Below are 26,438 nucleotides of genomic sequence, written 5' to 3' on the forward strand. Positions count from 1 at the left end.
ATAGAGCACCCAGCCAGGGGGCACACCGCCCCTGTCCAACCCCTGGGCTGTACTTGAGGCTCCACCCAAAGATGGGCATTGTTCAAAAGTGGTTGCAAGGGACTCCTCCCTGAGTCCTCCAAATTCCACCTTCCTGAGAGCACATTGCCAGCCAGAGGACACATGGTTGGCGGCCATCTTGTCTAAACTGAAAACAAAGGACGCATGGCTAGCGGCCATCTTGATTGGCCATCTTCTGTAACCTGGAACAAAGGACATTTTCCATGTTTGCGTGGATTTTAAACTTTGCTGGAACTGAACAAAAGGAATTCTACAAGTTTTCCCAGAACGGACATATTTCCACAAATCCTAAGTATTTTCTCCCTTTTATTTCATACTGGCTATTACTGTTTTAATAATTGTTGATTTTAATAATTGTCTGTATATATTAATTATTTATATTGCTTTCAATAAACCGACGCTATTGTCAGTTGTTGTTCTAGCTACCCTATTATTCAGCATACACAGAAACTGATCCCAGGTCTCTGAAGAGACGCTACTATTGTTTGTTGTTGGCTAGACAGAATACAGCGTGTTTTAACCGTTTTTATTTGTAGATCTAGGCACAGACAGTCGGCGGGCTCCTCTGTCCCATGGTAACGGAGGTGGTGGCAGGTATACCCTGGAATAGTGTGTAAAGCTGTAATTACCCTACCTCACAGGCTCCCTTCTGGTTTGTCTGTGGCCAATTCCCAACGGTTCCTGCGCATTGACTGTGACCAGAGTTCGCACGTTCCGTGTGCTGGCACCGTTTGGAAGGCCATTTGTGGTCTGACCACTTGGCCTCCTGTGACACCATCTAGTACTTTTCTCACCAACCTGTTGTACACCCGGTCAGACCCAAGCTTTGGGATCGGCTATAACATGTTTAATTAAGTCAGTGCATCTGGGTAAGTCCAAAAACTCGTACATGTAAATAAGGCGCACAATCAAAGGGGTGCTGGAGATGACCATTAGTAGATTATCGGTAAAATAACCCGCCCTAGTGGTGCACAACCTAAACCCTATCCCTCCCTGGATGCCTAACCCTAACCCTAAGATCCCTGTGGCGCCCCTAAGCCTGAGATCCCTGTGGCACCCTTGAGGGCAGTGGAAAGTCGAAACTAGTCGGGACAAGAGCAAAAATGCTGTATTGACACCAACCAGAGGGCTGTAGTACCACACGGGTGGGAAGCAATTTGTACCAGAGAGGGTGCTAAATTGGGTTAGGACCCTCATAACACCTTATGGTGTTAGCTGAATTTTATTATTGAATAAAGTGGATACAGTATATACTGCAAATCTACTGAGAGTACCCTCTCTGATCTTTCCTGCACTGGGTTTTGTGCATATAGGTCATGGTTGTGAGTCTTGTGACCAAGAGGGACCTCTGGAGTGGAGTGATACTCATACTTGTGTTGATCCTTGAATTATCAGCGCTGTGGCATACATATTTGTATAGATGCTTTTCAGGGAGTGTTTTTGAAAACAAACAAAAGATGCGTTGATATTCCACCATATGGAGATGGACTAATTCAAAATATGAGAGATTAGAGCTTTCAGATTATAATACCTATTGTAAATGACGGCTACTAGAGATGGCCCGAACTGTTCGACCGCTAACTTAGTCGCATGAACTTCGGTGGTTCGCGTTCGCGGTGAAACTCAAACTATATGTGAGCTCGACCCGCCCCCTATACTACATCATTAGGGTCAACTTTGAGCCTCTACATCACAGTCAGCAGACACAGGGTAGCCAATCAGGCTACACTCCCTCCTGGAGCCCCTCCCCCCCCACACACACACCTTATAAAAGGCAGGCAGTGTCAGCCTTTTCACTCACTCATGTGGCTGCAGTAATTAGAGAAGGGAGAGAACCTGCTGACATAGGGAAAGCTTAGTTAGGCACTCCTCATCCTCAAAAGCTAATATTGTTCTTGTGATCTATTTTTGTGTGTGTGTGTGCCTCACAGACACTTGTGTTGCATATACAGCCCTGTCAGTCAGTCGCAGCTGCTTGACCTTGGCCCCTTTGTAATTTCTACTGTGCCACTGCCAGGCCCAGCACATTCAGTGACTACCTGTGTGTGACAGCTGCACATTTGTAATACCAATGACTGCATACCCACCTGTTCAGTGCCCCGACCTACCTACCTACGTGAGCGCACGCAGTGTTATATACCACCAGTCACTGCACCTGTTCACGGTACCTGTGTGTGTGACAGCTGCACATTTGTAATACCAATCACTGCATACCCACCTGTTCAGTGCACCTACCTACCTACGTGAGTGAACGCAGTGTTATATACCACCAGTCACTGCACCTGTTTACGGTACCTGTTTGTGTGACAGCTGCACATTTGTAATACAAATCACTGCATACCCACCTGTTCAGTGCACCTACCTACCCACCTACATGAGCCCACGCAGTGTTATATACCACCAGTTGCTGCACCTGTTCACGGTACCTGTGTGTGTGACAGCTGCACATTTGTAATACCAATCACTGCATACCCACCTGTTCAGTGCACCTATCTACCTACGTGAGCGCACGCAGTGTTATATACCACCAGTCACTGCACCTGCTCATGGTACCTGTGTGTGTGACAGCTGCAAATTTGTAATTCTAGTCATTGCATAATTGTTCACAGTACCTGTGTGACCGCACGCTGTGTAATATACCAGTCCGTGCATACCTGTCAACTGCACCTGTGTAACAGCTGCACATTATATTGTAATACCAGTCACTCCATAACTTTCACTGCACCTGTGTGACTGCACATTGTATTAGTCAAGTCAGTGCATACCTTTCACTTCACACTGGCCATGTATCGCCACCTATGGACAGCCAGCCAACATGCCCTTCTATGTCGGCTACTGAATCTGATGCCACCATAGTGCCCACACCCGTGGGCTCAGTGGTGTGCAAATTTTTTTTGTGTGTCTGCCTCAGATTAGAGCAATGCCATCGGTTCTCTCTGCCACCAAAAATTGAGCCGTGGAAAGGCCAACAGCCTGGTAGGGACAACTGCCTTACGAAGGCACATGGAGAAAAGGCACAAACTGCAATGGGAAGACCACCAGAGGAAAAGCAGCACACAAAAGCAAAGCCACTCTCCTTCTCCTCCTCCTCCTTCAGGTGCATCATCTTCAGCCGCTTTCTCCCTTGCACCTTCATAATCACAGCCACCCTCCTCCACTCCGCCTCTCAACTTGAGCGGTTCCTGCTCCTCTGTACACAGCAGCAGCCAAGTGTCCGTGAGGGAAATCTTTGAGAAGAAGCCAAAGTCTGCCAGTCACCCCCTTGCCCGGCGTCTGACAGCTGGCTTGGCAGAACTGTTAGCCTGCCAGCTGTTACCATACCAGCTGGTGGACTCTGAGGCCTTCCGAAAATGTGTGGCCATTGGGACACTGCAGTGGAAGATACCAGGCCACAATTATTTCTCAAAAAAGGCGATACCCAAACTGTACCGTGAAGTTGAAAGGCAAGTGGTGTCATCTCTGGCACACAGCGTTGGGTCAATGGTCCATCTGATGACGGATGCCTGGTCTGCCAAGCACGGTCAGGGCAGGTACATTACTTACACAGCCCATTGGGTCAACGTGGCGACCGCTGGCAAGCAGGGAGTACGTGGCTGTGCAGAGGACCTAGTTGTAACACCTCCACGGCTTGCAGGCAGGCCTGCTGCCACCTCCTCTCCTTCTGCTACATCCTCTTCGCTGTTGTCCTCCTCCTCCTCCTTGGCTGAGTGGCAGTTCAACTCTACTGATGCTGCGATCTCCTCTCCAGCTACACAGTCCCGGCTCCCCAGGAGCCACGGCCTATGCTGCATGCCAGGTATGACGGTGTCATGCCATGTTAGACATGTCTTGCCTCAAAGTGGAGAGTCACACTGGAGCAGCTCTCCTAGCTGCTTTTAACAAACAGGTGGATTAGTGGCTGACCCCACACCAACTGGAGATCGGCAACGTGGTGTGTGACAACGGCAGCAATCTCATTTCGGCTTTGAGTTTGGGAAAGTTGACACATGTACCCTGCATGGCACATGTGCTGAATCTAATAATTCAGAGATTTGTGTCTAAGTACCCAGGCTTACAGGACGCCCTGAAGCAGTTAAGGAAGGTGTGTGGGCATTTCAGGCGGTCTTAAACGGCCATGGCACGCTTTGCCGATATTGAGCGGAGAAACAACTTGCTGGTGAGACGCTTGATTTGCAATAGCCCGACTCGCTGGAATTCAACGCTCCTGATGTTCAACCACCTGCTACAATAGGAGAAAGCAGTCAAACGGTATCTCTACAACTACAGTCAAAGGACAGGCTCTGGGAAGATGGGTATGTTCTGGCCAAAGTACTGGACACTTATGCGAAATGCCTGCAGGCTCATGCGGCCGATTGAGGAGGTGACAAACCTGGTGAGACGCAGTGAAGGCACCATCAGCGACTTGATCCCATATGCTTTCTTCCTGGAGTGTGCCGTGCGTAGAGTGGTGGATCAAGCTGTGGAGGAGTGTGAACAGAAACAGGAAGAAGAGTTGTGGGATCAATTCTCAGCAGAAGCAGATGATTCTTCAACACCTGTGGCAGCACAGAGGGGGGAGGAGTAGGACGAAGAGTCGTGTGGGGAAGAGGAGTCAGATGATGAGGAAGGTGTTTTTTTTTTTTTTTGAGGAGGAGGCGGAAGAACAACCGCAGCAGGAGTCGCAGGGGGCTTGTGCTGCTCAACTTTCCCGTGGTATTGTTCGTGGCTGGGGGGAGGAGGAGAACATCACTGAGGAAGAGCAAGAGGAGATGGATAGTACGTCTGCATCCGAATTTGTGCAGATGGTGTCTTTCATGCTGTCCAGCCTGTTGAGGGACCCCTGTATAAAAAAACCTCAAGGGGAATGAGCTGTACTAGGTGGCCACGCTACTTGACCCTCGGTATAGGCACAAAGTGGCAGGGATGTTTCCAAATCACCAGAAGGCAGAAAGGATGCAGCACTTGCAGAACAAGCTGGCAACTATGCTTTACAGTGTGTTTAAGGGTGATGTCACAGCACAACGGAATAAAGATGCCACTGCCAGTAATCCGCCTCCTCCCATGTCTACGCAGGCAAGGACAGGACGCTCTAGTGATCTCATAGTGATGTCGGACATGCAGACATTCTTTAGTCCAACGTCTCACCTTAGCCCTTCCGGATTCACCCTCCACCAACGCCTCGACCGGCAGGTAGCCGACTGGCCTTAAGTGTGGATGTAGATACTGTGAGCAGCGATGAACCCCTGGACTACTGGGTGCGCAGACTTGACCTGTGGCCAGAGCTGTCACAATTTGCCATCCAACTTCTGTCTTGCCCTGCCTCAAGTGTCCTGCCAGAAAGGACCTTCAGCGCAACTGTAGGCATTGTCACTGAGAAGAGAAGTCGCCTAGGTCACAAAAGTGTTCAGTACCTCATCTTTATCAAAATGAATGAGACATGGATCCCAGAGGGCTACTGCCCGCCCGAAGACTAAGTTAGTCCCCAAACACAGCATCTCTGCCTGCACGCCGTGTGACTGCCTGCCCAATGACTAAGTCGGTCCCCACACAGCATCTCTGCCTGCAGGCTGCTTGACTGCCTTCTCCGGCCACCACCAACATGGTCCAAGACTCCAGGCGGATTCCTGAATTTTTAAGGCCGCTGCTAGCAGCGGCCGCTAACAAAATCAGTGACAATTTTTTTTCTGGTGTGTGTACATGCCTGCCTAATTTTTCTGGTTGCACTGCAGCTGCAACAACAAAACAAAAGGCATGTACATGTGTCAATTCCCCTTCGTGATCATTGCCTTGCCACGGTGAAGGGACTTGCATATCACAATAAAGCAATGACCGCCGGCTACATGAGTGTATCGGGGGGGTGCTTGGGGCACACCCAAGATAATAAGGTCGTTGCTTCATTGTGGACAGACCAAATTCGATCAGCTGGACAGTCACTGTTCTGTCATTGAGCTACCTCAGCCCGGCGACAATATAGGCTTGAAAACCGATATCGTCTGCACTCTCGCTATGGTGCGCACCAGTCCAGCACGGCCGTCACTACACAAACAGCTGTTTGCAGTGCGTTACACAGTGAGTTTGGTCTGTCAGTGTGAAGCAGTACACTAATTACACTACCTGATTGATGGATACACATACAAGACGTTTTAGGCCCCATTCATACTGCACCCGTTTCCAACCGCGTTTTGGAAACGCGTGCGGGAGGCCGACATGCACGACATCAGACAGTGCATAGAGTGCACTGTCTGATGTTCACACTGCATGCGTTCTGGACCTGTGCGTTCCGGGAACGCATGCTGCACGCATTTTTTGCAAAAACGTGCGGCTGTCCCATTCACTTTTCAGTGATGGGATCAGCCACGCAACGTATACAAACGCGGATGGAGTGCGTTCGCATGCGTTGCGTTCCGCACGCATGGCCGTCCGCGTTTGTAATATGAACCGGGCCTTAAAGCACTTTAGGCCTCCAATTTAGCATGCAATGTGATTTCTGCCCTTAAAACGCTACTGTGCATCAAATCCAGATGTTTCCCCTGGACTTTTGGCATGTATCCCACTCCTCCATGCAAAAACTCAGATGTTAGACCCCTTGAAATATCTTTTCCATCACTTTTGTGGCCATTGAAGTCTATTGTGGTTCGAAAAGTTCGCGTGAACCAAACTTTTTGCGGAGGTTCGTGTTTGAGGTTCGCGAACCGAAAGTCGGAGGTTCGAGCCAATTCTAACGGCTACAGAGGAGGTAAAAGAAAAATAAACACTGAAAAATAACAGTGCATTTACTATAGGACAAGTGTATGTATGTGTACATATGGTTTTTGAATTTTTAATTTTAATATGTATAACATTAAAACGGTTGCAACTATTCCTGTGGAACAGATCCTGAGGAGCCCACCTCACAACAGTGCCTTCCAGCTGTCCCAGGAGCAGAGCGATGGACAGACAGAGTGGTGGGGACCAGGGCAGCCATCAGGGGCATAGGCAAACGCAGGGGGGATTACAGCTGCCCGGAATCCCCCTCAGACCAGGGCCGGTGCAGTGTCTGGGGACAGGCACAAGTTGAGACACCAGAATGTATGCAGGTATCCTGCAGCCTAGAGCACCATGCTGCTTCCTGCACTATGTGCCGCCCCCTTTCTTCCCCGGCTACAGTTGACTTTGGATGTAGCAGCAGCATATGTACAGGAACTAAACAGAGCACTGAGCCAGGTATGAGCACACCCCGTGCCCTGCTGTGTGAATGCTTCACTTTCCCCTTCATTAGCAATGTCGGCTGTCCTCATTATTATCTGTATCCAAACTGCTCCTAATCTATCCCGTTGCTGATCGGGAGCAGATTGGACATTTAGGAAATAATCGTCAGATCCTGTCAGTCGGACGGGAAATTGCATTATATGTACCCAGTATGTGTCATGTCACCATATCATTATACTGTAATGTGCGTGGCTGAGGGAGACCTTTCAGGAATCCCCCTCTTGAAAATCCTGGGTTTGTCCCTGAGGGGGGGCCAACTGACTCTGCAGTGAGGGGCCCAGGGCTTCTGGTGCACCACCCATACCAGGCTACCTATACTGGGGGCAACTATACCAGGCTACCTATACCGGGGCACCATCTATAGATGAATACCTATACTGGAGCACCTGTATCTTGCTGGCCTATACTGGGGCACCAGCTATACCAGGCTACCTAAACTGGGGCATCTACACCAGGCTACCTATACTGGGGCACCACCTATAGCTGGCTACTTATATTGGGGGAACCTATACCAGGCTACCTATACTGGGGGCAACTATACCAGGCTACCTATACCGGGGCACCATCTATAGATGAATACCTATACTGGAGCACCTGTATCTTGCTGGCCTATACTGGGGCACCAGCTATACCAGGCTACCTAAACTGGGGCATCTACACCAGGCTACCTATACTGGGGCACCACCTATAGCTGGCTACTTATATTGGGGGAACCTATACCTGGCTACCTATACTGGGGGCACCTATGCCTGGATACTTATACTGGGGGCACCTATACCAGGCTAGGGCAGGGGGACGAGCTGAGACAGAAGGGGACAAGAGGTAACACAGGGGGATAAAAGAGGCACAGGGGGAACAGAGGCGGACAAAAGAGGCACAGGGAGAAAAGAGATGAGACGGGAACATGAGGTCCCACAGAGGGAGACAAAAGAGGCACAAACTGAGGTGAGACAGAGGGGGACAAAAGAGGCACAGGAAGAAAAAGAAGGGGGCAATAGAGAACTGATAAAGGATATGAACGGACCTACAAGTCTCTATCTCATTTGTTAACTGGGGATTACCTGTATTTTGCTAGTATTTGGCTCCACCCACAACATGCTATGATCACGCCCACTGTTTGCTGCATCACAATATGCATGCCGCTTTCTTTAGTGTCTGAGCCATGCACATTTTTCGCTGCAGCGCACGGAAACGGGGGTGGGGTGGCTAGTGGGTGGGCCCAGGGAGGGGAGACAGGCCTGATGATGTGTGAGGGGCCCCAACAGTTCTGATGGTGGCCCTGGTGGGGACAGGTGAGCAGGGATCAGAGAGGAACTGACAGAAGGTGAACCGAGGTGCAGACCAGGGGGGCACAGGGGTGAACAGATCTAAGAATAAGGGGGGAGGGGGAACGGAGAGTGGAGGGGGAGGAATTTTGGACTTTGGCCGATTAACTTCAGCCTTTTTCCAGACTGACTGGCTAATCAAAAGTTCCCAGCATGTTGGACTTTAGTTGACCTCAACATGGAACATGCAAAGAGCTTCTCAAAAAATACCACCCTGAAAAGTACTCTGTAAATAATGTGCAAGTTTAAGCTCTGTAGAGCTCAGTAGGACTTCTCTGTAGAACTGTATTCTTAAAACTCTGTGCAATCTAGAGTCAAATGTATATGGAGAGAGTGCTTTCATGGACTTGTAGTTTTGGTCCAGGTCTCTGGACGTCCCTTCACAATGGTAGTGGAGATCCTTAGGCCTGTAGAGAGGGGAAACCGGGAGACCAATAGTGCAGTATCATTAGATAGATAAATCGGTGGGGAATTGTGGGTAAATTATACTCACAAGGATGGGTTGCAGTCCTGCAACCACCATATAGGCATGAAGATAACTATTCCCGTTTGGTTTCCCGGAACCTTCTGGAACAGGGTGGTTGTCTATCCTTCTGTGGGCCTTTCCACTGGTGAACTCCATGCACGAGTGGGAAGTGCTAGTTACGCCCTTTGGGGGTGTGGGTAATAACTGGTTTGAGGGTTTGAGGAGGCGCCCGGAACAGCTATAATAGTGGGTCTCAATGTAGTTACTATACAGTAATATAGAAAGAGGTATCTTACCTCCAATGAAGACTCACTCAAGTGAAATTAAGGAATCTTTATTATAGAACGGTTATATATTCTACAAAATGGTTGCCAGTAAACAAGCTGTTACCTGTCCATTATATTCCTTCTGATAGGTTCTTTTCCACTGTTCCCACTCCCAGTCCAGGCTGTCGTCCCAGAAGTGTGCGGCATTCAGGAGAGGAAAGGTGAGGAGCAGAACGTATAATAGCATTGTGCTGTAGAAAGATGATAATTATTTACAGATGATCTACACAATAAGAAAAACATAGTCAACATGTAACACAAACTTATATCACCAAAACAAACCAACAAAAAGTCATAAATTACCGTTAGTGTATTTTTTAGCCAATCACTCTTTAATTCTACTGTGCTCCACAGAATGATGAACCACACTAATGATAGAGTTATGTTGTATTTCCTGGCTAGCAGAGAAGTGGATGGGTTCCACACAATCAGGCCCGGCCCTCGACTTTTTGCCGCCTGAGGCAATTTTCAAATAAATCGCCGCCGCCCCCCTCCCCCCCCAAGCCGTGGGTGTGGGGGGCCGCCCGGCTGGAGGGGATAGCGGGCAGGAAGGGGGTATTGGGCCTAGCGGCGGGGAGGGGGTCGGACCCCCCCCCCCCCCCCCTCCCTCGCCTGGGTCCCCCGTCCTCCGCTCCCCTCCAGCTTTAAAAAGTTCCGTGCTGGCTGCAGCTATGTGTAAGAGGCAACTGGCGGGGATTACTCACCTCTTCCTCGTTCCAGGCCAGCGTGCGCTCCACTGACGTCACTTCCTGCGGCGTAGCAGGAAGTGACGTCAGTGGAGCGCACGCTGACCTGGAACCAGGAAGAGGTGAGTAATCCCCGCCCGTTGCCTCTTACACATAGCTGCAGCCAGCACGGAACTTTTTAAAGCTGGAGGGGAGCGGAGGACGGGGGACCCAGGCGAGGGAGGGGGGGGGTCCGACCCCCCTCCCCGCCGCTAGGCCCAATACCCCCTTTCTGCCCGCTATCCCCTCCAGCTCGGGCGGCCCCCCACACACATGGACGGGCGGGTGCCGCCCCCCCAGAAGTGCCGCCTGAGGCAAAAGTTTCACCCCGCCTCATGGGCGGGCCGGCCCTGCACACAATCCTTTGCAAGAATAATGCCTTTATTTAGTATAAGTGGAAATCTAACAACTAAATAGCCCCCTTCAAAGCCACATTTCGCTCTGGCATTCCAGTGGGGTGTATCTGTAGAGTGCTTCATTGGCACAGCCTGCCCACAAGATTAAGCTCATTTCTGATGGACGGCACTAATGGTGCATGATGTGGACGCACCTTTACAGTGAGAATAAAAGGAGCACAGGCTAGTACTATGTAGGATTAGGACTGTATAAGCATATGTTCATCTCATCATGTCACGTTAGGTACAGTACAATATAAGATTTTGATGAGATCGTCATTGTAGCCGCATAAGGGCTGGTTCACATGGATGTCTACCCCACGTTTATCACTGGCGTTCGGGCCTTAGCGTTAAATGCTGCCATTCAAGTCAATGGGGGCGTTTGTACCAGGCTTTTACCAGCGTTTGTGCGAACGAGGCGTTCCAATCCCAATTTTCCCTGGCGTTTGAGGCTACTTGTAGCATTCTGGGACGGTTAACCATCATGGCTAATGTCCCCCTGTGGGGACTAAAAAGCCGACTGCAACTGAAAGCCACGGAAAGCCGATGAAAGCCCGAACACATCGCTGCCGAGACGCCACTGAAAGCCGGGCAGAGGTCCGTGTAAACTAGCCCTAACACATTCCCCAAGCAGAGCAGTTGAAAGGGGTAGATGCTGTCACACGCACCATGAACATAACAATAGCCCCCCTGATCCCAGCCATCGCGGAGAGGCCCGTAGGCTAGAGGGGCTTATTCTTCTACTTTTACTGTCACTGGCCAGCAAGACGTTAGAGGCGACCAATAGCAGCAGCAGTGGGCTCAGCTGACAAATAGCAGAGCCACACTGCTGTGAGCATCACAACTGTCATCAGATTCATTCTTGGGGGTCCTCCCAGTTACTGGAAAGGGGGTGGGGGCAGGACAGCCATTGCAGCTATTTTCAATTTCTCTCTCTCCTCAGCCACCATTTATTTGCCATCATATCTTGTGGTAAAGCAAGAGAGGCAGAGTGCTCAGCTCACTGGGTCTCTGGCTGGAAGCAGGGCTGTCTGCAGCCTACCTTGAACTGCTATCTGGGGCAGAAGGGGTGCACAGAGGCTACCTAGTACTGCCACTGGTTGGGGTGAGGGGCATAAAGGCTATCTAATACTATTGTCTGGGGTGGGCCATAGAGGGTACATGAAGACTACCTAATTATGTTATTGAGGGGGTGGGCACAAAAGCTACCAAAAATTTCTGAGGGGTTCCCATCCAAAGTTTTTCTGGGGGACCCAGTGATGCTTCTGCCATGTAACATTTATCTGTTGGACAAGGGCCACACTTCCCACGTATGCTAGTAAAACAGCTTTTTTTACTCTTTGAATGAGGAATAACCTGTTTTTATATCTAGGACAGAATAATAAATTAGTTGCTTCTATTAACCACTTAAGGACCGCGGTGTTAAACCCCCCAGTGACCAGGCCTTTTTTCACAAATTGGGCCACTGCAGTTTTAAGGCCTTGCTGCAGGGCCGCACAACTCGGCACACAAGTGATCCCCCCCCCCCTTCCTTTTCTCCCCGCCAACAGAGTCCTCTGCTGGTGGGATCTGATCGCTCCCCCAGTGTTTTATATATATATATATATATTTATTTATTTATTTATTTTTTAAATACATTTTACAATTTTTTATTTTTTTAAACCCCCCCTCCCTCCCCCCACGAGCCAATCAGCGTGATTGGCTGTCATAGGCTTCAGCCTATGAAAAGCCCAAATTGTGACAGCACCACTGGAACTCGACGTGCAGCGATCAACCCTGGAGTGCACAGGGTATAGTATCAAATAAGATGTAAGGATCCGCACCATCTAAAATCAGCAATTTTATTAAGACTTCTTAAAATCCATAGCAGGTATTGGTAAGTGTGTGCCGGGTCACCATGACGCACGGCGTTTCTGAGTATAGCTCTTTCTTCAGATGGTACAAGCAACACACTCTAACATCTACTCGATTAAACCTCCTATATAAAGCAAACTGGAGGACCTGATGGAAAACTGCTAAGGCTTCAACATTTGCATATATGCATATTCATAAATCCTCGTTGTGCAATGCTATCTCCACATGTCATGAATAATACATATATATATAAATATAGATATAACATACAACATCAAAGTGCTTCAGCCTATAACAGCAGATCACTATTTTGCCTCACAGGGGGACATGGCTGTCCCCAGTACAGCGCTGCCTCAAATCGCAGTGCTGTACTAAGTTATTAGATGTCGGTTTCGCCATCTAAGGGCTAGTTCACACTGGGCACTTTGGTAGCATTTTGCTGATCGCCGGTGATCAGCAAAAAGCGTTTTTTTCACTGTACAAGAAAGTGATTTAGGACAGATTGCGTTTTGTGATTCTATAACACTGAAATGCAATCGCTCCAAAAACGCTCCAAAAATGCTGCATGCATTATCAGCAAATCGCTAATCACTGGCGATCGCTACAGTGTGAACACTACCATTGACTTGCATTAGCAGCAGCATTTTGCTGATCGCCAGTGATCAGCAAATCGCTGAAAAATCTCCGAGCGGCGATCGCCACTGGGAGACTGAAGGCCGGGCGCAGCTCCGTCATCAGAGCGGAGATGCGCGCGCACTCTCCAGCAAAGCCCATTCCAAGCCGTTCACACCAATCGGCGTGGAGCGGTCCTGGGGCTGCCGCACTGGAGCAGTCGGCAAGAAGTTAAGGGAAATCATAATGTGCTTCATGTTGATTCCAGTGTCGGTTTGCATTATTATTCTATTTTTTTGCACACCATTATCAGTCTATCTCATGTTCTCCTCGGCTGTACTGCATCATAGCTTATACTATATGTAATCCATGGTTTGCTATATGAATCCCCAGACAGCTGTATGCCCATAGTCCTGACTAGAGGCACCGCAGGCTACAGCAGTGTTTACATACATAATATGTCACCTGTTTGATTTTGTGGTTTGTGAGAGCTTAGTTATTTAGTAACTCTTATTTAGGGAACAGAGCATATGTGGTTCCATTTCAACTGTAAAGTGAACTGAAACCAGACCATCATGTGTGCATTCTCTTTGAATTATAGTCATAGGTTTCCATCACGGACACCCATGGTTTCGCTAACACAAAAAAGTTCCAAAAGTCACAGAGAAAAAAAAAATAACAATGATCTTTAAAGGGGCACTATGGCGAAAAATTGTAAAATTTAAAATATGTGCAAACATCAACAAATAAGAAGTACGTTTTTTCCCAGAGTAAAATGAGCCATAAATCACCTTTCTCCTAAGTTGCTGTCACTTACAGTAGGTAGTAGAAATCTGACAGAAGTGACAGGTTTTGGACTATTCCATCTCTTCATAGGGGATTCTCAGCAAGGCTTTTATTCTTTATAAAGATATTCCCTAAAAAGGATTTAAACAATGATGCTGGCCAGCTTCCCTGCTTGCTACACAGTTTTTAGCAGTTGAACAGAGCAACTGCCATTCACCAAGTGCTTTTGAAAATAAATAAACATCTAAGAACCCCTATTGAAGAGATGAACTAGTCCAAAACCTGTCGCTTCTGTCAGATTTCTACTCCTTACTGTAAGTGATAGCAAGATAGGAGAAAAGTAATTTGTGGCTTATTTTACTCTGGAAAATGTACTTCTTATTTGTTTATGTTTGCACATATTTTCAATTTTAAAAATGTTCGCCATAGTGCCCCTTTAAGATGTCTTTGTTTCCTAAGAAGTGATCAGAGTGACCTAAGCTCAGTTCGCACTCAACCGTCATCCAAATGAACAATGAATGACGGGTCCACCGAGAAGTGTCCCGTCGATGGTAAATACAGCGATTATCATCCATGTAGACCAATCCATCCTGTTAATTGGACAATAATTGCTATTAGAGGTTCGCATCGAATTATAACAAATTATCATTCCTTTGAAACTACTAATGCGGCTAGTAACGCACTTCCGGGTCATCATTTTTGCGCTTCCACTAACGACCCATCGTTGTGCCGTTTCAGAATTCAAACGGGACGTCATCTGTAGTGATGAGCAGAAATTACGCCCATGTATAATTGCGCATTGTAATATGCAATTCCGATTCGTAATGCAAAATGTTGGGGGAATAGCGTAATTCATTTCGTAGTTATGTGTTAGCATTCATAATTACGCATGAATTAACGCATAATTTACGGGTAATTTCATTTCAGGAGTGAATAGCAAAGCTCCCATACATGCTATTACTACCAAAATTGCTACATATGTTAAGAAGAATCGTGGGTACAAGTTACACAAAGAATTGTTCAAAAAGACCTTGTAGTGTTTGAGAAAATCAATTTTAAAAATACAAAAAAGGTTTTTAAACTGTCATTTTTCTGGGTTTAAAAAACTTTTTTTGCTTTTTTAAAATCGATTTTCTCAAAAACTACAAGGGGCTCGATTCACAAAGCGGTGCTAACCCAGTTAGAGACTTTAGGCGTGATAACCATTGCACCACACTGGTGAAAAGCCAGTTTAGGCATGATAAGTTTAGGTGTGATAAGTTTAGGTGTGATAAGTTTAGGCATGCTAAGTTTAGATAAGTGTAGATAGCGTGCAAAGTCCCGCACGCAAAGCAGCGCCATTAAACTCTATGCGAAGTGCACCAGACTTTGCTAGCGCAAAACTTTTGATCAGCTGTGCACTGCGGTGCTAACGCAGTTGGTGCTTAAACTTATCATGCCTAAACTTATCACACCTAAACTTATCATGCCTAAACTTATCACACCTAAACTTATCACACCTAAACTTATCATGGCTAAACTGAGTTTAGGCATGATAAAGGGCTTTTCACCACCGTGCTAACTGTTAGCACCGCTTTGTGAAACAGGCCCAAGGTCTTTTTGAAAAATAATTTTTTGACTTGTACCCACTATACAATTTTGGTAGTAGCAATATGCAGCATGTGTGGGGGGCTTGCTATTCACCACCAAAGTTGGCACGAAATTATGCGTAAATTACACATAAATTCATGCATAATTCTGAATTATTATGCAAAGTCAATTGAATTACGAATTTGTAATTACGTATAGGCGTAATTGTGAAAATTGACGCATAATTTGGCATAATCGTAACTAGCAAATTACGATCATCGCTAGTCATGTGTTCGTCACTAACTGTTGGGGTGTGCCTGTTTTTTAAGAACGCTAGTTGAGCGTGTATAAAGAGTCCTTTTTTTTTACGATAGTTCTGCTTCACTTAAACTTTGCTTCCCCTCAGGTTTTATTAGATCAGCTCTTAGCCGCCATTGAATGCATAGCCTGAGTCATGTTAGCATCACATCTGGTCCTAAGCTTGTGCTATGAATGATTCCCGTGTTCAGTGAGGGCATTCCAATTGGCAGATGATGGGGCGGGAATGTGGAACAGGCTTTGTTCTGAGATTATTTATACCAGGGCTGCTACTACTTTCAGACTTTTTTTCCAGTCCAGATGCGATACGTCTTCCGGTGCACTGAATTGCATCCAGTATGAAACGTTACAGAGACTTTTATTACCTTAGCGTCACCCTACGGTAAAATGGGTAACGCACAGCAATGAAAATGTCCCAGTGTGAAAGGGGCCTGGGGTTTAACCATTTCAGTGCCTTCTGCAAGAGTGAAACCTAGTAAAACTCCAGGGTTTTTTAGGATTTCCATAAATTGTAATGAAGATTTTTTTTTTTCCTTAAAGGTTATCATGCTGTGGCCAGGGCAGCAATCACAGGGGTACAAGAGGGACAGTAGTATGGGGCCCAGGAAGGGTCTGGGGCCCAAACAGTGGCAGTGGCACTCGTGCCTCTGCTGGCAATTATTCTACCGTGGCATAAGAGGAGTTGTGTGGTCATCTCCCTCTTCCCTGCTGTGTGATTGGTGAACACGCATCAATGCAGTGGGGAGGGTGTTATGGGCCCCAGGCAAGTTGCTTTGTCTATACCCCACATACCGAGGCTCTGCACCCACACAATCTACCTATCAGATTGTTATTTGGCGTGAGGGGGGCCCTGTAGGTTTGCCAAGTATGGGGCCCAGAAAATTCTGATGGCGGCCCTGGCTGTGGCTAATTATTTTTTAGAGCAGAGATGAAGTTCTGAGTTTAGTTCCACTGCACAATGATCAGGGGGGAATGGGAACATTTGACTTGGAGAGGCCTGAGCGCTGCTGGTGGCTACCCCCGACTTGTGCTTCCCAGGATCTCTGCACAATTTCTGGCAGCATAGAAATTCACCTGTGCCAATCCCCTTCCCCCCATCCTTTGCTGCTGGGGGAGGGGTCAGGGGGTTACTTTTGCCCTGGGAAGAGGGAACGCGGCACCAAATGCTTCATAAGGGGGGTGGTGGCTTACATCAGTTAATCCGCACATACAAAGCCCTTGCCCCTCACACATTCTAGGACAATCTGAGGCTGCTAGCCATAAATGGGCTACTCTACCAATTTTCTAAAGAACAGGGAAAGGATTGGCAGCACTCAGTCATGTTTTTAACTGTCAGCTAGTGATTAGGTTTAGCTTGTGATTAGGTCTCTTCCAAGAGAGCACGTCATTGTCGTGGAAGAGTCTAGTAATAAACAATCTGTGCACAGGATGTCCTTGAAGCCAACGTCCTCCTTTGCTGCATCTGGTTTGAATGCAAGTTGTGTAAATTGCCCGTGTGTGGGCTCTGCACATCTATGCAGCTGGTCAACTGGGGTGCAGCCTGTATTTGGGAGGGCTGCCAATATCTCCTGCTGTACAAAAATGTAAGTCTACTTAAGGCTAGCTGCATCCATGTGTATCAGTTTGCATTCAATTTATTTAGAGTATGGTTTAGTGCATAGTTTTTAATCTGATTTGTATTCAAGGTGTGTAATCAAATTTAGCACTGTTGGTTACATCTTTAGTTCTGCAAGGTGATCTGTGCGGAATGTTCGTTACTGATAGTTCTATGCCAGGCATGGGCAAACTTGGCCCTCCATCTGTTAAGGAACTACAAGTCCCACAATGCATTGCAGGAGTCTGACAGCCACAGTCATGCCTCATAAAGGCAAATGCATTGTGGGACTTGTAGTTCTTTAACAGCTGGAGGGGCAAGTTTGCCCATGCCTGTTCTATGCACAGAGGGAGATACTGCTTGCTTAGCAATTAGAAAAGCCATTATTTCCCACAATGCAACGAGGTTCACAGACAGCAAACTGTCATTATCTAATACGTTTATTTAGTTTATAACTATATGTACAGCTAGAAATAGAAAATTAGTAGCAAATTAAAGAATCTCATATTCTTTTTCAGTACAGGAAGAGTTAAGAAACTTCAGTCTATGCAAAAGAGCTTCTCTGAGCTCTCTGGCCCGACTTAGGTTGTCTACAGTGCTGTTTTCTGAAGCACTTATCTCAACTTGTCTTTCACAGTTTCTTGGTTGTTTAATGTTTTACTGCAGAAAAGTTCTAAGGGTCATTAGCTCTGCTCTGTTTCATAGTTCAGAATACAGCAAGTTAAAAAAAAAGCGATATAACTGAAAATAAAAATAAGAGACTCTTTTTTGGTACTGATGTTCTATTCCTTATCCGTACTACACATACAATTCATTATAATATAAGTGTCTTTTAGCTTCAGAGTCACTTTAACCACTTACGTACCAGCAATCGCTGGCCTTAAGGACCAGAGACTGCTGGTACCAAAAAACGCAGCATACCGACGAATCGCCGCACATACCTGCCGCTCTCACCAGTCACAACGATTTCCCATCGCCGCAAGCCCCTCTCTCTGCCGTTGCTATGACAGTCAGCAGAGCGCTGTCAGCTGGTCAGGAGCATCTTTCATTGGCTCCTTATGCTGTCTATCAGTGTGAGCCAATGTGATTGGCTCTCCATGATCACGCTGTCAGGAGCCAATGAAAGTGGCTCCTGAGTCCTGACCTGCTCACAGAGCTCTGCAGTCTTATATATGGCAGAGCGAGGGAATTGCGAGGTGAAAAAGGCAGCGAGATCGATGTAGCGTTGGGCAATCGGAATATTGAAGCAGTAGAATCTACATCCAGTCACTGCTGCAGCACCACCTGCTGGACATAGATTCGTACTGATTCGGTCCAGAAGCAGTTAAACTCACTGAATGTTACACAGTATTTCCAATAGTAGAAATGCATTTACATCAGCAATGTTTCAAAGCATATAATAATAAGAGGGAAATCAGCAGGAGTGTTGCTAGCACCAAAGATCAGAGGCACATGTCCCTCAGGCAGAGTCAGCTGTGGAGCCTCTATGAAGGCATGCTGGGAGCTGTGGTGCCTCAATGGCAGATATGCTGGGCGCTATGATGCCTTTATGGGGGCACGCAGGGAGCTGTGCTTATTCTATGGCGGTATGCTGAGTGCTGTGATGCCTCTATGGGGGCATGCTAGGTGATGTGATGCCTCTATGGGGGCATGCAGGGAGCTGTGGTTCTTCTATGGTAGCATGCTGGGAGTTGTGGTGCCCCAATACGAGGCCCGTGGAACCATGGGAGGGGGTCTTCTAGAAGGTCAGGGAATGCTATGGGGGGGACTGCCAGACAACCTGGCATCAGCCCAGCCTGCCCAGCAGAAAGCCAAACCAGCCAGCACAGAAGCCAAGTAAGGGCTTGTTCACATTATGAGCGTTTTGAGATTTCTTTATGCGCCAGCGTTTTTAAAAAAACACTTTAAAAGGGCTTGTGCAATGAATTTCAATGTTAGTGTTCTCACATGAGCATTGAGCTTTTTTTCCAGTCCCAAATGCGGGTCCTGCACCATTTTCTGAGCATTTGTGCTTCAATGCAAGGTATAGGAAAATTACTAAGTGCTTTAAAAGGCGCTTGTATAAGCGATTTTGTAAGGGATTTTCATTAGAAAGTACGTTAAAGATATTCAGTTCCAGGTCAGAGTTCACTTCCTCATTATCTGCAGAAAGAAAAGCTCAAATCACCAACAAAAGCGCTTAAAAGGGGCTTATAAAAATCGCAAAGGCTCAAAAAACCCTGGGAAAATGTATTTAAAAAGCACTCAGTGCTTGCGATTTATAATGTGAACAAAGCATTACTCTGCCTAGTTATGTTTAAGAGAAACTGCCTATTTATGTGATATGCTATACAGTTACGACTATGAGGGAACCAAATTAAATGTATCCTGAAAATATTTGTTAATTAAATGACACTTTACACAAACACCAATAAAATCCTGTCATTTGCTCTCACTCTTGTCTCCAGCCAAAGTCGATAAAGTTTGGGGTAGAGCTCCCTTTTATGGAGTACGGTAACTACTGTGTTTCAAGCTATCCATTCATTAAAGAATAGCAGAATAAAACAGTGAGATCAAGGCCCGGCTGCAGTGCGTGATGGCATAGAAACTCTAACCTACAGTGAATAACATCCTTTATCACTTCTACAGCTATAACAGAAAGTGCAATTCAGTCAAGAAGGCTCCACCAAATATGTTTATTTCTGCATGATTGCATGGCGTTTACTTACTGACTTCTATAATACTACTAGCTGGGAGGATTGCCATGCAATGTCATTATAAGCTTACCTATACATTCTCTAGAACATAATCCCTAGGGCAAGAATTACTTACACAAGAACTTACAAACAAATCACTTAAAGAGGAACTGTGGTAAAAAAAAAAAAATATATTTATATATATATTTTTCATGTCAAATATATAAATATATAATATTCATTTATAAATTATCTAATCAGTGTTTTCTAACTCTAAAATCTTTCCTTACCCTGATTTACATTCTGAAATTTATCACAGGTGGCAACATATTTAGTCCTGTCAGGTGATCGCTGCAGAATGTACAGAAGAACAGAAAAAAATATACCTGGTCTTCCAGAATGCTCAGGAAGGGGGGGGGGGGGTGCCACATAGCTAATCAGCCTAGGCTAAACATCACCGGGAGGGCAGGGCCACATTCAATATAGAGCAATATGTAGATAAGGGAAGCATTTCTGATGCTGAAACCAGGAAAATTACAGTAAAAGTGGGTATCATGAATAATTGATAGCATTCTGCTATACGTCACTACAGTGAATTTTTAACCACAGCCAAGCAATGTGTTTTGTTGCTATGGGAGGGAAGGAGAGGAGGGATGACATGCAGGTTGCAGCTCTGCCGGTGCCATCACTTAAATATCTGGTCTCTTTTTAAATTACCTCTGGGGACACGCTGAGTTCTAGGCCACCACAGTCCCTGATTATGCTGCACCCTGCTTGTAAAGCTGACCTTTGCTCAGATACAAGAAAAAACTTGTTGTAACTGTCACTTGGACAAAAGGAATAACAGGCACAAGAGTATCATTACATCCCAGTGTTCTGTTAAACTGCAGAAGCTCTGCTGAAACCGGAGTTCTGAGAGAGTCCACTGGAAACAGGCGTCAGAGCCAGAGAATATCAGTTTCAGAGGAGGCCCTGTAAAGGATTGGATACAAGTATATGTAAAATGCAGCCTGTACCTGGAGAGTGAGCGGTTTCCTCTTCTGCCTCAGGACTCTTCTGGCTGATTTCTGAGTCTGTTATGTGTTATTTAAACTGAGGGTTGATCCCTTCCAGGAAGTTCAGCTGGGGAATTCTAGCCAGAAGTGAACCAGGGGCTGGATTTGAAAATTCTGAACAATGAAACTCTGAACGTCGGCATTTTTTTTAATGTCACGTGGTGACGTAATATTACATTAAACAACATTGGTTGTGATGTCACACCTTGGGAGTTAGTTTCAGTTTCCTTGCCTTTTGGAGAAAATACTGAGGCATTAACCCTCTGCACAGTGCTATTCACTAAATCATGCATCTCTCTGCAGTTAAAACAGATATTTTGTTACAAGTGTTGTAAGACACGATAACCCATCCAATGCTGTGAAAGCGATCCCCTGTACTAAGGGGTCCCTACACTACCACCAATGTTTAAAGTGAAGGCGAAGGATTACAAATTATTAAACTGGAGGTAAAAATGTGAGCAGTGAAGTCTTACCAGCTGAGAGGCTAACCCTGACTGGGCTCTCCTGGGGCCTGTTTTCTATTTGGGCTTCCTGGTTTGGCTGTCCTGGTCCTTCCTCATCTTTTCCACCTTCTATTCTTATCACTATACTTATATCTAAATAAATAACTTACACCGACACCAGTTGGCATTTAAAATGGCCCTGACCTTTTATTGTTTTGGGTCTCTAACTAAATAACTTTATTAAAACACAATTAACAAAACAAAACTGCTGGACAACACAGGTAGCCCAATTAATAACCAGAATAAATACCAAGAACACATAACCAATAGCAATTTAATCCCAGTAATCGATCAAAATAAAATTTACAACCAGAAACCCCCAAAACAAGTCCGAAAGAAAGAAAGATGTAGAAACAGCTTTAACCCTTTCAATGCATATTGCTATCCTCCAGTTTACCTCATACCACACCAATAAATATAATAAAAGCCCATTAACTTTATAATATAATTTTAAGCCTTTCTAGCACCAGCATTCCCATGGCATCCAACACCTTTTAGTGTCTCCTTTCCATATGCCAGCTTTGGTGATGACACACACACAACTGGAAGTTAGTGTGCTACTTTTGTTTTAAACTGACTTCTTTAAACTTGTATCTAAACTCTCTTAGAGGGTCATCAGATGCTTGTGGAAAAAAGAGCCCTTTTCACTTTTCATAAAGTAGACCGGTCATCAAAATAGCAGGAAGGCAGATAGCATTCTGATGTGCCTTTGCTTATAGTCTGTAGAGCAGATTCATAAAGCAAGGCCTATAATAGCAATTGTTGTGATACCATGGAGGGGCACCCTTCTCAGGGCCGGATTTGTACTTTCCAGTGCCCTAGGCCCGCTGTCACCAACTGCCCCCCCCCCCCCCATTCTGTCCAACTCTGACTAGCGATTTGAATGGACTCTCTGTTTTGCTGCTTTGCCCCCGTGCCCCTGTTCAACAAAGAAGCGATGCATGCTCTATCCACTTCATGTAATTTCGCCCTTTACAGAAAATATCAAAGTTTTATACATACCTAGGGCTTCCTCCAGCCCCATGCACCTGGATCGCTCCCACGCCGCCGTCCTCGGTTTTCTCCCTCTTCGGTAGCATCAGCGGCCAGTCTGTGCAATAGAAGTGCGCCCTCCACGTATCTCTCCGGCAGCCGGAGAGATAGCATCCTTTGTGTCCCCTCCATTCTCCTGCAGTCAGCTCTTAAATTCCTGCGACTGATGCTCCAGCTACGCCAACTGCGCATGTGTGAGCGCAATCATGGTGCATGTGAGGACGAGACCAAGCATGCACAGTGTAGCTTCAGACTGCAGGAATATGCAGTGACCTATATAGCATAGCTCAGGCACATTTTGTCAGTTTTTTTTATCAATTACATTAGCTGCATTGAAAAAATGCACGTGTTTTCCTGCATAGAAACACACTTGATGTGCAGAAAACGTACGCAGAAAAAATTGTGCAGAAAACTGAAAGACAAGTGTGTCCCCTACCTTAAAGTAAACCTGTGACTTTAGCAAAGAAAGAAAAAGTCCTATAGTTACCTCGGCAGAGGGAAGCCTCTGGAGGACGTCCTCCTCAAGACCCCCTCCACTGCCCAGAACCCTCTAAAATGTTGTGGCTGCACTCCTGTCCATGAATGAGCATGGCCACCCTGCGTAGGCCCACTGATGGCCTGTGTCTGTGGACTACCATGGAGCAGCTTGTGCATCTAAAAAAAGGCCATGCACGAGTTGCTCCATGCTACTGCACAGGCCTGAGCTGTGTTGCGCCTGCGCAATGCAGCCGTGCTCACACAATTCAACGGGACTGTGGCTGCATGAATCTATTGGGCAAGTCCTTGTGGAATATGTTCAGAGGGTCCCAGCGCTGGCACAGGAGGATGGGGTAAGCTTCCCTCTATTGAGGTAATTAATTTGTGGAGTGATAGTCATGTCTAGGAGAACTCATGAAGAACAGGGCTGGCGCTTCCATAGAAGCAAAGGGGACAATTGCCCCAGAGTCTGTGGGGGTCCTTCAAGGTGCCCCCCCCCCCACAAACACACACACACTCCCCTCAAGCTATGGTGACCCATGGTAGCGGGGATGCTGTGTGTACACTCCGTATAGAATAAAGAGGGGGGGGGGGTTGGATCAGGCCTGGCAGATGGCTCAGGGGCCCTGGGGTTTATTTCATTACGAGGGGGACATCGGGGAGCCCCCAAGTTACTTTTATCCCATAGCCCTGTTGTAGCTAGAACCAGCCTTGATGGAGAATCATGTGATCAGCTGATATATTTGCAAAGTTCTGATTTGCAGTGATCACATCCTGCTTTAGCACATGATCAAACCGATTACATGCTGCTACTCCATGAGTTCTCTCATACTTGACTGTCACTAAATTTGGGCAATTTTTTCACTATAGGTACACTTTTAAGATGTAAAAAATATAATTACTGTACACTTCTTCAGATATGGTATAAAACCAAGGAGCTCATGATGCAGTGTCACACGTAGCAGCTATGTATAGTTAACAGTGGGTGAATGAGTCAACAAAAAAGAGATCACTGATAGAGATGGCCCGAACTGTTCGCCGGCGAACGGGAAACGGTGAACTTCCGTAGTTCGCGATCGCGGAAAACCGCAAACTTTTGCGGAAGTTCGATTCACCCCATAATGCATCATTTGGGTCAACTTTGGCCCTCTACATCACAGTCAGCAGGCACATTGTAGCCAATCAGGCTACACTCCTTCCTGGAGCCCCACCCCCCTTATAAAAGGCAGGCAGCGTCAGGCATTGGACTCACTCGTGTGCCTGCAGTAATTAGAGAAGGGAGAGCTGCTGCAGAGAGAGCTATAGGGAAAGCTTAGTTAGGCTCTTGTAGGCTTGTTAGCTTGCTCCTTGCTGATACTTATTGCTAAAAAAAAGCACCCCTCAACAGTTCTTTTGAGAGCTAATCTTATTCTTGTGATCTATTTTTTTGTGTGTGTCCCACAGACACTTGTGTTGCATAGACAGCCTTGGTAATTCCTACTGTGCCTTGTGCCAAGCCCAGCACATTCAGTGACTACCTGTGTGTGTGACAGGCAGCTGCACATTTGTAATCCCAATCACTGCACCTGTTCACTGTTCAGTGCACCTACCTACCTATACCTACGTGAGCGTACGCATCGTTAATACCACCAGTCATTGCACCTGTTCAGGGTACCTGCGTGTGTGACAGGCAGCTGCACATTTGTAATCCCAATCACTGCACCTGTTCACTGTTCAGTGCACCTACCTACCTATACCTATGTGAGCGCACGCATTGTTAATACCACCAGTCATTGCACCTGTTCAGGGTATGTGCCTGTGTGTGTTACAGGCAGCTGCATATTTGTAATCCCAATCACTGCACCTGTTCACTGTTCAGTGCACCTACCTACCTATACCTACATGAGCGCACACATTGTTAATACCACCAGTCATTGCACCTGTTCACGGTACCTGTGTGTGACAGCTGCACATTTGTAATACCAATCCCTGCATACCTGTTTACTGCACCTGTGTGACCGCACGCTGTTTAGTATACCAGTCTGTACATACCTGTTAACTGCACCTGTGTGAAAGCTGCACCTTGTATTGTAATACCAGTCCCTGCATACCTGTTCACTGCACCTGTGTGACAGCTGCACATTGTATTGTAATACCAGTCACTGCTACCTGTTCACTGCACCTGTGTGACCGCACGCTGTTTAGTATACCAGTCCGTGCATACCTGTTAACGGCACCTGTGTGACAGCTGCACATTGTATTGTAATACCAGTCACTGCTACCTTTCACTGCACCTGTGTGACTGCACATTGTATTAGTCAAGTCAGTAGTGCATACCTTTCACTTCTTCCCCCCGATATGGACAAAACAGGTAGAGGCAGAGGCAGGGGCAGACCCAGAGGCAGGCCACCCGGCAGGTCTGTTCAAGGTCGTGCTGACATGATTTCGTGCGGTCCTGGCCCAAAGTACAGTGCTCAGAAGAAGGCACGTCCCATCAACTGCCAAGATTGTCAGGACGTGGTTGACTGTTTAACACAGAACACCTCATTTTCCACAGCCACCAGCGCTACTACAAGTACCACATCCGCTACATTTGACACTTCGCAGGAGTTATTTGGTGGGGAAATCACTGATTCACAGCCATTATTGTTACAACAAGATGAAGACGCTAAGCAAGTTACACCACCTCATATGTCTGAGTTAGGCGACACTAGGGACGTAAGGTGTGAGGAGGAGGAGGAGGATGAAGTACCTGCTGTTGGTGCAGTTTTGGAGGTGTCTGATACAAGCAAAGCTTTGGAGGATGATTATGATGATGATACTTTCACGGATGCCGCGTGGGATCGTAAGAGACACGATGACCAAGGGGACAGTTCAGAGGAGGAGTCAGAGAGGAGTAGGAGGAGACGAGTTGCTGAAAGAAGCAGGGGGAGCTCATCGCCAGAAACAGCTGGTGGCAGTGTCCGGCGCCATGTATCGCCACCTATGTACAGCCGGCCAACATGCCCTTCAACGTCAGCTGCTGACGCCACCATAGTGCCCACACCACAGGGTGGCTCAGCAGTGTGGAAATGTTTTAGTGTGTATGTCAAAGATCAGAGCAATGCCGTCTGTACTCTCTGCCACCAAAAATTGAGCCGTGAAAAGGCCAACACCCACGTAGGGACAACTGCCTTACTAAGGCACATGCTGAAAAGGCACAAACTGCAATGGGAAGAGCACCTGAGCAAAAGCAGCACACAAAAGCAAAGCCAGCCTCCTTCTCCTCTTCCTCCTTCAGGTGCATCATTTTCTTCAGCCGCTTTCTCCCTTGCACCTTCACAATCACAGCCAACCTCCTCCACTCCACCTCTCACCTTAAGCGGTTCCTGCTCCTCTGCCCACAGCAGCAGCCAGGTGTCCGTAAGGGTAATCTTTGAGCGGAAGAAGCCAATGTGTCTGTCAGTCACCCACTCACCAG

General features: G+C 46.8%; 1 protein-coding gene across 1 annotated transcript in view; it reads right to left on the bottom strand.

The window, feature by feature from the left end:
- The window catches only part of LOC137532589 (cathepsin K-like), a 97,518-nt gene extending 76,415 nt beyond the window's left edge, over positions 1–21,103 (bottom strand). Inside the window, exons 1-2 of the mRNA XM_068253255.1 lie at positions 20,949–21,103; positions 9,469–9,595 (exon numbers count right to left, since the gene is read on the bottom strand). Coding sequence (XP_068109356.1) covers positions 9,469–9,591 — 123 coding nt within the window. The 5' untranslated portion in view covers positions 9,592–9,595; positions 20,949–21,103. The remainder of the gene's footprint in view (positions 1–9,468; positions 9,596–20,948) is intronic.
- Between the last annotated feature and the right edge of the window lie 5,335 nt (positions 21,104–26,438).

Source organism: Hyperolius riggenbachi, chromosome 9 (genome assembly GCF_040937935.1).
Source record: "Hyperolius riggenbachi isolate aHypRig1 chromosome 9, aHypRig1.pri, whole genome shotgun sequence".
In the NCBI taxonomy this organism is placed as follows: domain Eukaryota; kingdom Metazoa; phylum Chordata; class Amphibia; order Anura; family Hyperoliidae; genus Hyperolius; species Hyperolius riggenbachi.